The sequence below is a fragment of the Narcine bancroftii genome, chromosome 9 (genome assembly GCF_036971445.1).
Source record: "Narcine bancroftii isolate sNarBan1 chromosome 9, sNarBan1.hap1, whole genome shotgun sequence".
Taxonomy (NCBI): Eukaryota; Metazoa; Chordata; class Chondrichthyes; order Torpediniformes; family Narcinidae; genus Narcine; species Narcine bancroftii.
Genome location: NC_091477.1, coordinates 62,957,021 through 62,971,205, shown reverse-complemented (window position 1 = coordinate 62,971,205; position 14,185 = coordinate 62,957,021). Strand labels below are relative to the sequence as shown.

General features: G+C 42.1%; 1 protein-coding gene across 3 annotated transcripts in view; it reads right to left on the bottom strand.

Moving 5' to 3' along the window:
- Positions 1 to 14,185, bottom strand: part of klhl6 (kelch-like family member 6) — a 72,878-nt gene that overhangs the window by 8,970 nt on the left and 49,723 nt on the right. For all 3 annotated transcript variants that reach the window (XM_069899318.1, XM_069899320.1, XM_069899319.1), the window contains 2 exons: positions 3,911 to 4,148; positions 1,373 to 1,575 (listed from right to left, as the gene is read on the bottom strand). In XM_069899318.1, coding sequence (XP_069755419.1) covers positions 1,373 to 1,575; positions 3,911 to 4,148 — 441 coding nt within the window. The remainder of the gene's footprint in view (positions 1 to 1,372; positions 1,576 to 3,910; positions 4,149 to 14,185) is intronic.

Below are 14,185 nucleotides of genomic sequence, written 5' to 3'. Positions count from 1 at the left end.
CTATAGGGGGAGGGAGAGCAGGCTCCTTGCAAAGCATGAGAATGAGGGGTGATCTCATCGAGGTGCCCAAATCATCAGGTGAGAGTGTCTTTTTGTCCAGAGTAGAAGAAGTGGTAACCAGGGGGCCTGGGTTTAAGGTGAGAGGCAAGAGATTTAACAGAAGCCTGAGGGATAACATTTCTACACAGTGGGTGGTGGGTGTATGGAGGAGATGCATGAAGCAGGTACTATTACAATGTTTCGGAAGCAGTTGGACAGGCAAAGGTAAAGGTTCCATTATTGCCACGTATCACTACATTTAGAATGTAACATACATGAAATTTTTTAACTTTGTCTAGCGTAAGGAAGACAGAGAGACACCACTTTGTCCAGTGCCCCTCTCAGTGAGGAACAAACTCGCGTTTGTCCAGCACCCGTGGTGAGGAACTAACTCGGATTTGTCCAACGCCCATCACAATGAGGAACGAACTCACAACTCCTGCTTTACAAGACCAGTGTTTTAACCACTGAGCTATTGGATATGATGGGTTTAGATGGATCTGGGCAAAACGCAGGCAGGTGGGACCAGTGCGGGCACATTGGCCAAAGACCGTGTTTCCACACTCTAAATGAAGTGTTAATTTATCTCCTGTAGATCGTTATTTTAATTCTCCATTCTCATCTCTGAGTCAAACCACTGTGACAAGTCCACCTGATTTAGCCTAGTCACAATATCCAAACATATATTTTAATGGAGTGTCATAGAGCCATACAGCATGGTCAGCCCCTCCATCCTTGAAAGCCAAGTGGATGTTCTAGACTAGTCTCTTCTACCTGCATTTGGCCACATCCCATGTCTTTCAAAAACCTTCGTAAAAGTTAAACAAGTAAGATGCAGAGATTTAAAACCATGCACAAATATGCTGATCCATACCCTTCCTAACTGCTCAATCATTCATAACTTGACAGCTTCTTCATTCCAAGAATTGACCAAATAAACTAGTGGAACTATATCTTTCTAAAGGAGGACAAAACACTGGATGTGTTCTCCTGAATAAGCACCAACAGTGCTGTTGCAGATAGCTGCCTCAGTCTCACCATCTATCGTTTTCCCCAGCTGCCCACGGAGGACTCTCTGTACAATTTCCCTATGTTTCATGAGAAACCAGTTAAAATATATCTTATTGGTTGTGAGGTGCTTTAGTCTGTACTAAAGGGTTAATAGTCACCGTACATGTTCTTTCTCAATGGATGTGACGTGCAGATATGAGAGATGTCAACAAGAAACTGTCACAAGAAGCAAAATGTGAAAGGTAAAGAAAATATGTATACAAAATGCTTAATTTTGTCTAAGAGCATAATTCCATTGTTTAATATTCCCCTTGATAGATACCTCAGTCCAGCAGTTGTGAAATGGGTCATAAGCTTCCACACTGTTGAGTCGTGTACTGCCATCAAAACCTCCAACTGCATATACCTTGCCGTTCAGAACCGCCATCTTGTGTCGCCACCGACCAGTGTTTAAATATTCAACTTGAATCCACTTATTCAAGGAGGCGTTGTACTTCCACACCTCATGCTGTGTTTCTTTACCACCTGGTAAATCCCATAGAAATATGCCAATTAGTCTCCCACACGCATCTCAATATGTTGCACACATCAAAATGTTAAAGAGCTGCTGGAAATTATCATTGGGCCAAAGAGAAGTGGAAGGTTTCACATCAATAAAAAAAACACAATTTCTCTTCCCAAAGATGTGTCTTGACCTGATGAGTATTTCCAACATTTTTTCTGTTTTAATTTACATTTACAGTATCTACAACTCTTATCAACATTAGTTCTTCTGAAGGGGATGTAGGACAGGAGAACATGATCTTAAAATAATACTGTATTCTGTAAAAACAGGGAAATCAGGTAGCACTCTTTGGCTTAAAGGGAAGTGGACATATGGAGCTTCCCTCTCACCCAAAAGGAAGTTGACTGCAGGATAGTTGAAAAGTTTAAGACTATAATGGAAACATTTTGTTAGGCAAACAAGGTCGATGATATCAATGCTGAAGTAAGGATCAGCCACAATGTGACAGAATATGGTCGAGGGGCTGAGTGGCTGGTTCATTTGTTCCAAGTGAGAATCATTGCCCATTGGCAAGGCAGGTAGGAAAGAAACTAGTTCTGGAAATCTGAGGGAATCAATAGCACCATGAAGAGCTCCATTGAAAAGCAGCACAAATTCATTCCAAAATTAGCTCCAGCAAATGTCCTCTTTATATCTTCATTTCCTCCAAGGATGCAGTTTACAATTTTTATCAACACTGAACTGTTTGAAAATCAACTTGGCAATGAACCAATTTGTGTGAACGTATTATTTTTGGGCATTTGTGCCTGTGCAACATTTTGTCTGGAATTTTCCAGTTTATTAGCTTTGAGGATACTCGTGTTTTGTAAATTTCCATATTTCCTGATGACTGAGATGGAGGCAATTCAGCACATTTTCCTTAATATGTCCAAATATTCCTGGTCAGGAATGAGAGGAGAAAATGAAGATGGTTTGATCAAGTCAATTAAATGACCCAGTCCAATGCAGCTGCCTGCCTGGTAAAATCTATCGATGCCAAAGACCCTGGACACTAAGGCTTCTGTACTCTCAAGTCAGACATGAGATGATAGAAAAGTCTCTGTATGCTGAACTCTTACAGGACAGGTGTGCCATGGAGAAGGAATAAAGTAAGGCTTCTCATACAAGGTTCCAAACAAATACACAACTCAAATGCAGCATAAGTCAGATACAAAATCAAGCTTTCTCTGCACTCCATTTCAACCACATCAGGATCAGCAATGTGGAAACAGGCCAAAGGGTATCCCCTAGGGGCATAGCTGAAGCCTCTGGCACTACATCACTATGAGCGTTAAGGGAGCTTGGGTATTGGGCAACTCCAGTCAAGCTGACCTCCCTCGGGTTAGAATTGCTCATCAGCCTGCTCCACTCAAGATACCTCTCAGAAATGCCCTCCATGCCATTCCACACAGTGCAGCCACTTACCATGCAAGCACCTTCTCCATCTCCTTATGCTCATCTGCTCTCTGGATGCACACTGATGACCTAGTCTGCCAGCTGGTCATAAATGTGGGTGGGAGGGAAAGTGTTCTCAGCATAGTCCTACCTTTTACATCTAGAACCTGGGTGTTTGCCATTTCCAGGTACATAGGGTTGCAGCCCTGTTTCAGTACTTGAAGGGACTGTTCCTTGAGTTCCAAGTACAAGTAGTATAGGCCAGACTGGGGACCTGCTCATCAGTCTGCTTCTGAACCTGATCAAGACGACTATTCACAAGCAATGGATCCACCCAAGATGACAGCCTGCCCCCTCCTCCAGCGTTACATACATGACAGGATCCACAGTAGTTACTGCCTTGCTGAAGACCTCCTCGGATTAAGCAGTGAGGGTCACATTTCATTTAACTTTTCATTAATCTTGTAGATATTTTAAAACAAAACAGATGCATAACACAGAGTTAAACAAGAAAGTCTGCAGATGCTGGGGTGGAATGCAACACACCAATGTGGTGGAGAAACTCAGCAGCCCACGCAGTATCTATAAGAAGTAAAGTGTAACCAATGTTTTGGGCCTGAGCCCTTCATCAGGAATGAATAAAAACAAGCAGGTACCTGAATGAAAAGGTGGAGTGGGGGAGAGGGGAGGAGAGGAGAGGAGGGAGGAACAGGCAGGGGCCATATAATGGGCTCAGAACAAAACCAAAAATTAGATACAATCCAACACTGCAGCTGCCCTGAGATTCATGGGACTTCTGATTAACTGAAGTAGAAAGCTGATGGTACTCTGCATTGCACCTTGATAGTTGGTAAGTAAATAAGTGGGTAAAGATTGTTTGCGGCTGGCAATGGTTTAAATATCTCTGAGCCTGCAGCTCACCTGAGATGTAGACTTCATTGCGGAAAGTGATACAGGCAAACTCCACCCATTTTTTGTTCTCGCTTTCCATCTCCTGTTCCGTGATTGGCAGCTTGGCCACCTCCAGACGACTTCTGCGGAGAGGGTCCAAGCAGGTCACCTCTGCCACAAACTTCTCATCCTTTGTGCACCCACCTATGATCATGAAGACCTCTGACTGGAACTCTTGCATCCTGGGTTTTGTCCTCTTCGAAATAATCTACTCCACGCAAAGGAAATGGCAGGTTTTGGGATGGGGTGGATTGGGGGGAGGGGGAGGAGAATGGATAAAATTATTCCAGTTTCCATCTGCTCTTCGATTAAATTTTATCAATTGAAAAATTGGGGAACTTTATGAGCTGATTTCAAACATACGATGAATAGATAGAGTTCCCAGTTTGGACACAAACTGTAGACTAACTTGGCCATGCCAGCCAAAGTCCCAATTTATGCCAATCCTGCTTGTACATTTGGCCCATATTCCAGTAACCTTGGATGCAGAGGAAATGCTGAAATCTGAAGCCAAACGCAATCTGCTGGAGGAAGTTGAGCAGCAAAACTGGGAGAAAAAGGGTCAAGAGCCAAAACTCTCAATCAGGACTTCTTATAAATTCTGATCTACAAGTCCTGATGAAGAATATCAGCTCCAGGTGTTAACCATTCTTTATCACCCGCTTTACCTGTTGAGTGCCTCCAGCAGATTGGATTGGGCACCCTCTGTCCATGTACGTAGAACACAGAATATTACAGCACAGAAAAAAAACACAAGGCTGAGTTTCTCCAGCATTGCATGTTAACTTCAATCATTGTGCATGCAGAATTTCATGTTTTACTCCACATTACAGCACAGCACAGGCCCTTTGGCCCATGATGTTGTGCTGGCCTATATATATATACAAAAGAAAATAATCTAACCTTCCCTTCCTCATAACCCTCTACTTTTGTTTCATCCATATGACTGTCAAAGCATTTCTTAAATGTCCACCACCACCCCTGGGAATGTATTCCAGGCATCTACAATGCTATGTAAAAAAACTCCTCTAAACTTTCCTCCCTTTATTTTGTAAGAATGTCCTCTAGTATTTGCTATTTCTACCATGGGAAACAGGTGCTGGCTGTCCACCTTATCTATGGCTCTCATAATCTTGTAGACCTCTATTAAATAGTCTCATATCCTCCTTTGCTCAAAAGAGAAAGGTCCCTGCTCTGCTAACCTTGCCTCATGAGACTTATTTTCCAAACCAGGCAATATCCTGGTAAATTTCCTCTGCACCTTCTCCATAGTTTCCACATCCTTCCTGTAATGAGGTGACCAGAACCAAACACAATACACTAAGCGTGGTCTCGCCAGAGATTTATAGAGCTGCAACATCCCCCCATGAATGAAGCACAGCATGCTACAGGCCTCCTTAACTATCCTATCAACCTGCACAGCAACTTCGAGAGATCTAATGATTTGGATCTCAAGGACCCTCTGTTCTTCCTCACTCTTCCACACGTACACATCCTGAACTCTGCCTTCAGTTTGATATTCCAAAATGTATCACTTCACAGTTATCCGGAATTATTAATCCTCCTCTTAATTATTTTTCATGACTTAATAAGATCCAATACTTTCTTTATCTTAAACTCAACACTGTTCTATTTTGACCTCACCTTTATATAGGTCCTTTTCTCTTGTAAAGACTGAAGCAAAGTATTCATTTAGCTCTCCTAAGTACTTTCTTAAGTTCAACCATGGTTCCATTTTTCTACTATCTTTTCCCTGTCTCAGTGGCACAAACCTATCAGAACCCTAAACAAGAGGTCCCTAAACATTCTCCACATTACTTCTATGTTTTCTCCCAAGAATATCTGTTCCCAATTTACTCTCCCTAGTTCCTGCCTCATCCCTTCATCATTTGCCCTTGCCCAGTGAAATACTTTACCATTTTGTCTGCTGCCATCCTTGTCCATAACTATGCTAAAGCTCAGGAAGTTGATGTTCCCCCACCAAGAGGAATGTCATCTGACAAGTATTGCAATCCCCTGTTTCATTTAGTGAGAATATTACTTTAAGGGCTAGTACAGGCTGCAACCATACACAGCTTTGGAGAGACAGGGTGGCATCAGCTAGTAAAGGCTGTACCCAAATTCGATATTTTGGAGAGGAGAAAGGACATTTGTTGCTTTTTCCAGGGACACAGGTGGTGACAAGAGTTCTGTGCGTGGAACATTGAAGGAACAGGCCTTTAATGACCAGCGGTCATCTCATCAAGCACAGAGCAGGAATGACTCTGTGTGATAATGGAAAATTTGTCTGATTCTCCCTATTAAGGGAATTATTGAATTCCCACCACAACCAAAGGAAAGGTCTCGTAGATTGACCTGTACCTGGGCTTTTGAATTAGGAGAATTGATGCATTGGATCAATACCAAAGTAATGGTCATTTCAATTGACCCATGTGTGGGTTTTGGAAGCATCGTGGAAGTCACAACCATTTGCATGAAAGGATATTTCTCTAGAAGAAATGCGAAAAGGATTTGTGAGTTTTTGGCAGTCAGGTCACTCAGTCTCTCCCATCTCCTTCGTGATTACTTCTGTGCATTAGTTTAAAAGTCTGCATTTCTAACACTGAACTTTGGAATGACTTTCCAGAATTATGCACAAGCTGTAATGGTTTGGCTCTCTCTCTCTCTCTCTCTCTCTCTCTCTCTCTCTCTCTCTCTCTCTCTCTCTCTCTCTCTCTCTCTCTCTCTCTCTCTCTCTCTCTCTCTCTCTCTCTCTCTCACACACACACACACACACAAATTTCCACATAGTTGGTTTTGATTTAACTAAAAAATGTTATATTATTAGTAATTATTAACAAATATAATGTTTTAAAAGAAAAATATAACACTACCTTGGTGAATTTCCATGCAATGTAACAAATTGGGGACTTGTCCAGGATCTGACCAAAACTGGAGCTTATTGATCAATTGATTTTCAATTTAATTGATTAATTCCTTTTTGAAAACCAATTAAAAGGCTTGTGTGTGGGGAGAAACAGCATGAGTTTTTGAAATCACCAACCTCAGTGGGTTTGTAGAGGGCAACAAAGGATGAGTTTGGGATATTGTGATAAAACCATTTATGAAAAAGGCAAGTATCCGGAGAATTATATTAAAAACTAATAACAGCGGGGAAGTTTGGAGAGGAGGAGTTAAAACAGTTTCCCAAGAGAAAATCCCTTGAAAAATGTAGATTTGAGGCAAAGGAAGCAGAAAAGAAAAGGCAGTTTGAGAGGGAGAAGATGAGAAACAGAGTTCCACCTTCTGGTCTTAGTGAGAGGTTTGTGACCAGTAGGAAGGTTAGGCTAATTCCTCCATTTGATGATGCTGAGATTGATAAATACTTCCAGCAGTTCAAGAAAGTTTCTGAGAGTTTAATGTGGCTACAAGACCACTGGCCCCTCATGTACAAAGCGCAATTAAAGGCCGGGGTCAGCAGGCTTTCTTTGCCCTTACAACCAAACAAGACTGTAAAGCAAGCTTGGTTCCAGAAGCTTATAGGAAAGAAATTCAGAAATCTGGGGAAATTGGTGAGCCAGTCTTATATGGATTTTGGATATGACAAAGTAATGTGTTTTGACTGATTGTGCCCATCAGACTGAGAGAGCTGATGTTAGTTGAGTAAATTAAAAGGTTCATTCCTAATGACATAAAACTAGATGAAAAGGGAGTGGAAACTTGGCAGGAATCTCCTAAATTACCAGATGAATGTGCTTTAATCCACAAGGTTAAATTTATATCAAGTACAACCTTCCAAAAGGGTAATATGGACTATCTAAGTAAGTTAGAAAATACATCAGGAAGTAGTGCTAGGGGGAAAGATGAAGGGAAGTAAGTAAAAGAAAAACCCTCAAGGTCCCCTTTGCCACTATTGTAAGAAACCTGCTCATGTGATAGCAAATTGTTCTGTGCTGAGAAAAAAAAGGCAGCGCCAGATGAAAAACAGAAATCAAAAAATGTTCCAGACCTGCTCATAACATTAGGGATGAATTCAAATATTTTGTGACAGAGGGTTGAGTTCAGAAGGGTCATCACAAGCGCCAGTGAAAATCTTCGAGATACTGGGGCCACCCAGTCACTCATGTTGGACAGTGTTTTGGAGTTTGGCGATGAGACTTCTGGGGGTGAAATAAATTTGATTTGGTCTAGGGGAGAGGGGTTGATCTGGAGTTGATACCTCTTCACAGGATAGAGTTGAAATCAGCATTAGTTGATGGACCTGTTTCAATAGGGATCCGATCAAATTTACCAGTGGAAGGAGTTTCATTGTTATTAGGAGATGACCTTGCAGAGGGTTAAGTTGTCCCTGTGGTGCAGTTGACAGCTGAGCTAGTCATTGAGGAGACTAAGGCAGATTCTGATATATATCCAGCCTTAACAGTGACTTAGGCTATGGCTAAAAAGCTTGCCAGCGCAGACGGTCCTGCGCAGACTGATTTCACAGGGACTGGAATCTGTGATAGTACAACACAACACTCAGGTTGTAATGACCTGTCAAAGCCTTTATCTCCTTATTTACTGGACAAGAGTTCTGGTGTTAAACCTTGAGTGTAAAGATTTGTCATTATCTTGAAAAGACTTTATCGCACGGCAGAACAGAGATCCCAATTTTACTGATGTGAGAGAAAAGGCTCTCTCTGCTGATGAAATTAAGAAAGTGCTAGATAACTATTATTTCTAGGAAATGGAGATGAAATGATATCCCTGCCAGTGAGGAATGGGCAGTTGTTCACCAGGTTGTAATTCCTAAAGGCTATAGGGATGAAATTATAAACTGGGCCCATGGCATGCCCTTGGGTGGTCATCTTGGTGTAAGGATTACGAAATGATTCTATTGTCATAGTTTAAGAAAAGATGTTGAGACCTTTTGGTGGACCTGCCACATTTGTCAGGTTGTGGGTCAACCCAATCAGGGTCCACCAGTGGCTTCTTTAAAGCCCATTCCTGATTTTGATGAACTGTTTTCTAAAGTATTGGCCCATTGCCCAAGACAAAAGCTGGCAATCAGTATTTGTTAACTGTCATGTGTACAGCCTCCAGGTTTCCAGAAGAAGTAACATTTAGACATATTAAAGCTAAAACTGTGTCAAATGCACTTAGTGCAAACTTTAGTCAGTTTGCCTGAAGGATGCAATCAGACCAGGGAAGTAATTTCATGCTGGAACTCAGACTATCAGCAGATAGTTCATGAATTGGGAATTAAACAAATCCCGTCATCTGTATAACATCCAGAATCTCAAGGGGCCTTGGAGAGGATCCATTTGAGCCTCAAAACGATGATGAGGACCTACTGTTTTGAGAATGAGAAGGATTGGGATGAGGGTGTCCATTTGCTTTTGTTTGCAGTGAGAGAGTCTGCACAAGAATCCACAGGCTTTAGCCTTTTCGAGCTGGTGTTTGGACACCAAGTTAGAGAACCTTTAGTATTGTTGAAGAAAAAATGGGTTAACAAGAATGTGCAGTTGACTTTGTTAGATTATGGTTCAAAGTTTAAAGATCATTTTCAGTAAGTCTGTAAACTAGCTCAAGAGAATTTGAAAACGGCTTGAGGTAAAATGAAAGTCTGGTATGATAAAAAGGCTAGCGTGAGAACTTTTAAACCAAGGATATAGTGTTAATCCTGTTCCCAACAAATTCCAATCCCTTTAGGGTTAAATTTTCAGACCCGAATGAAATAGAGTAAAAGGTGAATGAAGTCAGCTGCGTAGTTAGAATACCTGACAAGGTAACCCTAGCTACCGCAAGAGCCAAGCTGTCTAAGACCATCAGGGAAGCAAAGCATCCACATGCCCAGCACATTCATAGTCACTTCCTGGACAGCAAGGACACACGACGCATGTGGAAGGACATCCAAGATATCACTAACCACAAGACTGCAGTGCAGGTGATGCCTCCCTCCCAGGCGCACAGAACAACTTGAGTGCGCGGTTTGAGGTGAATAATGACGTGGCAGTGAGAACCACCTCTCCTCCAAATGACCAAGTGCTGTGACTTGCAGTGGCTGATGTGAAGAGAGAGTTAGGTAAGGACAGGATAACATTCCCAGCAGAGTACTCGGGGGATGTGCGGCTCATCTGGTAGATGTTCTCACTGAGATCTTTAACATCTCTTTAAGGAGTGCCGTGGTCCCAGCTTTGCTTCAAAACTGCCAACATTATCCCTGTGCTGAAGAAGCCTGCCACAGTGACTACCACCCCGTCGCGCTCACGTCCATCATCATGAGGGGCTCATCTTAGGGCACATTAAATAACAGGGATGGAGTACCCACAGGATCCAGCATGGTTCCTTTTGGGGAATATTATGGACATGAGTCCAAAGTTGTCCAAACACCAAATTCAATTTGTAAAAGTTGCCTTGGTGGAGGCCAGAAAATGCATAACGGTCATTTGGAAATCTGACTCTCAGCTAAGCACAATATGGTGGAACATGGAGTTGCAGAGCTGTGCTCCCCTGGTGAAAATTACCTGTAATGTGAGAGAGAGATGGGACACGTTCATTAAGGTGTAGCAGCCACACCTGCAACACATTGAAGTGCAAGTTTGATTAACTCTCCCAAAGCCTCTCTCAAAAGAAAATAGCGAACATAGGTCCAAACAACAGGCTCACAAAAGTCCTGGAATGTTGAGAATGAGGAGATCATTTAGAGGCCTGGTCGGCACCCCTTTTTTTAATGTATTTGCAATATTATTTTTAGTAACTGATCCATGTCCCTCTTTGTTAATGTTGGGGTGGGAGTTGGAGGGGAGGAAGGGAGGAAGGAAAATAAGGACTCAATATAAACCAATTATAGTTTGAGTCTGTAAAACTACAAATAACATTTTCAAAAAAATAAAGAATGGTTGTGATGATATTGACCATCCAGTGGTTATTTATCCAAGAAATTCAATAAATATCAAAAGAATTATTATCCCTTGTACTGGCTTTGCACATTTCGATGCTTACATCCGCACTACTCAGGGACCATTTGTTTTGTATATGGATTAGAATCCCTTCGTGTTCTTGAGTAAAATGTAAACAAAAATAGACAGTTGTTAAACTGGAGCCTAATTCTACAGGAATATGATTTAACGATAACTCATATTAGGGGCACACACCCCATCACACACACATAAATACACCCCAACACACACACCCAAACACTCACACCCCAACACACACACACATCCACACCCACCTGCATACACTGACATACACACACACTCACACTCATACACTCATACACACACCCACATCCACACCCCTACACCCACACACAAGCACACACATACACACACCTACACACATACCCATATACAACCACTCCTACACACCCACACCTACACACACTGACATACACACACCTACACACACCCGTACACACACACACACCCACACACCACCCACACCCACACCCACACACCCACCTAAACACACTCACCTACAGACACACACATACACCCACACTCATACATACCCACACTCAAACACACCCACACGCATACACACTTATCCCACACCCACACACACTCCTATGCATACACATGCCTACACCCACACACACCAATACACACACCCACACCCACTCCTACACACACACCTACACACACTGACATACACACACACCTACACACACACCCAGACGCAAGGAAAAGAGGAGTTGTGACAATCATTTGTATGAAAGGTTATTTCTCTGGAAAAAATGACGAGGATTTGTGAGTTTTCGGAAGTCATGTCTCTCAATTTCTCCCATCTCCTTCGTGATTACTTCTGTGCATCAGTTTAAAAGTCTGCGATTCAACACAGGATTTCTAAGACTGAAATTTGAGAATGATTTTCCACACACACACACACACCCACACCCACACACACCTAAACATACTCACCTGCACCCACACCCACACACACCTAAACATACTCACCTGCACACACACCCACACACACACACACCCATGCACATTGGTTTTGATTTGATTTGATATGTGATAGCTAATAAATATGTTTTAAAACATATATGACACTGCCTTGGTGAATTTCCAATACTGCTGGTCTGCGACGTAACACCAGGCTCATTACGCAGTACTAGATACAGTGTGGCCTCCTCGAGCATTCATACATGATCAGCTGATCACATATTGTGTCAAGAATCCTTCCTGTACACACCTGTCAAATTCTGCCCCATCCATCTCTGTCAATATTTGGGAAGTTGAAATTTTCCATAAAAACAACCCTGTAATTTCTGCACCCTTCCAAACTCTGCCTGTGTATCTGTTCCTTAGAGTTCCGAGGGCTATTTGGGGGCCTATAGATAACTCCCAGTACAGTGATTGCTTCCTCCCAACTTCTAGCTTCCACCTACCCTGACTCTTGTCCTCTACTTTGGCTAAAAGGCAGTGACCATCTACTTAACTGTGCCTTATGCTTTAAAGACACAAACTCTTGATACTGTCAGAACTGCCTCTCCAGCGACTTGCAGCCTGATGCTCTGGGAAGAGCTGCACTATTAGAGGAGTCCATTTTGAATGAAACAGTAAACCGGGGCCTCCTTTCAAATACTTCATTCTTACATAGTCATCATGGAACTTGGAGAACCTGGGAAACATTTTCACCAAAATGGCTGTGTTGAGGTGTGTAGAGGTCAGTTTGAGAAAAGACTTACAGTCAATGCTTTAAGCAGTTCCAGAATGCTGATATCCAAAGAGATGGAGGGAGCAATTATTTCAACTCCCCCTCTCTCCTCCCTTGTTTTTCCATTTCTCCTCTCAATCTCTCTCCTTCCTCCAACCCCCCTCCATCTCTATTAATCCATGTAGATGAGGACAGTGCAGAGACTTGGTTTCGATTCTGAATTCACATGCTGTCAGTGTAGGCTCTAATGTCTTCCCACATCCAAATAACGGTTAGCACAGCTCTGTAATAGTGCCAGCAGCCCACACTTACTTCAGGTGCTGTCTGTAAGGAGTTTGTACATTCTCCTTGTGCCTGCATGTCTTTCCTCCACATGCTCCAGTTTCCTTCCACAGTTTAAAATGGTTGGGAGTTGCAGGTGAATTGGGGTACAGTATTTGGGTGGCAAGGGTTCGTGGGCTTGATGGCCTGCTACAATGATGTGTGATTGCATGTATGTATGCACGAGGACAATTTTTAATGGTCATTTAATCTCTCAAACCGTGCGCATGTATGTATTCTATGTATTGTATGTATGCATGGATTAATTGATCATTAAAAATTGTCCACAATGCAAATTGGTGGTAGAAACTGAGGGAAGTGGATGGGAATATGCAGAGAAAAAGTTGATGGGGGAAGATGATTGTTAAGTGTATTGATATAGCCACTTCCAATGAAGGAAGGAAGTGTGAATTTTCTGTCCTGGCCTGTTTGTTGGCTGCAATTTATGTTATCGTGTTTATTTCTGGGGTTAGTTACTCCTATAGACAAGAGGTGCTGATTAGAGGCTTTGGGTGTTATAAAGTGTGTTTAGTTCTAAATTGCTGCTGGTTTCAAGGCCCTTCTTCTTTGAAGACTTACTTGATTTCTGCTGAAACAGTCATTTTGGAGGGTTTATAAAATATATTGCAAACCAAAGTAAAAACATCCATCGATATGACACAAAATAAGACATGTATCATCCAAGGAAATTATCAAGGAATGGACCAGTTAGGGCAGATGTGTTCTTTATTATCAAGCAATGGACCAGTTAGGGCAGATGTGTTCTTTATTATCAAGGAATGGACCAGTTAAGGCAGATGTGTTCTTTATTATCAAGCAATGGACCAGTTAGGGCAGATGTGTTCTTTATTATCAAGGAATGGACTAGTTAGGGCAGATGTGTTCTTTATTATCAAGCAATGGACCAGTTAGGGCAGATGTGTTCTTTATTATCAAGGAATAGACTAGTTAGGGCAGATGTGTTCTTTATTATCAAGCAATGGACCAGTTAGGGCAGATGTGTTCTTTATTATCAAGGAATGGACTAGTTAGGGTAGATGTGTTCTTTATTATCAAGCAATGGACCAGTTAGGGCAGATGTGTTCTTTATTATCAAGGAATGGACTAGTTAGGGCAGATGTGTTCTTTATTATCAAGGAATGGACCAGTTAGGGCAGATGTGTTCTTTATTATCAAGGAATGGACCAGTTAGGGCAGATGTGTTCTTTATTATCAAGCAATGGACCAGTTAGGCCAGATGTGTTCTTTATTATCAATGAATGGACCAGTTAGGGCAGATGTGTTCTTTATTATCAAGCA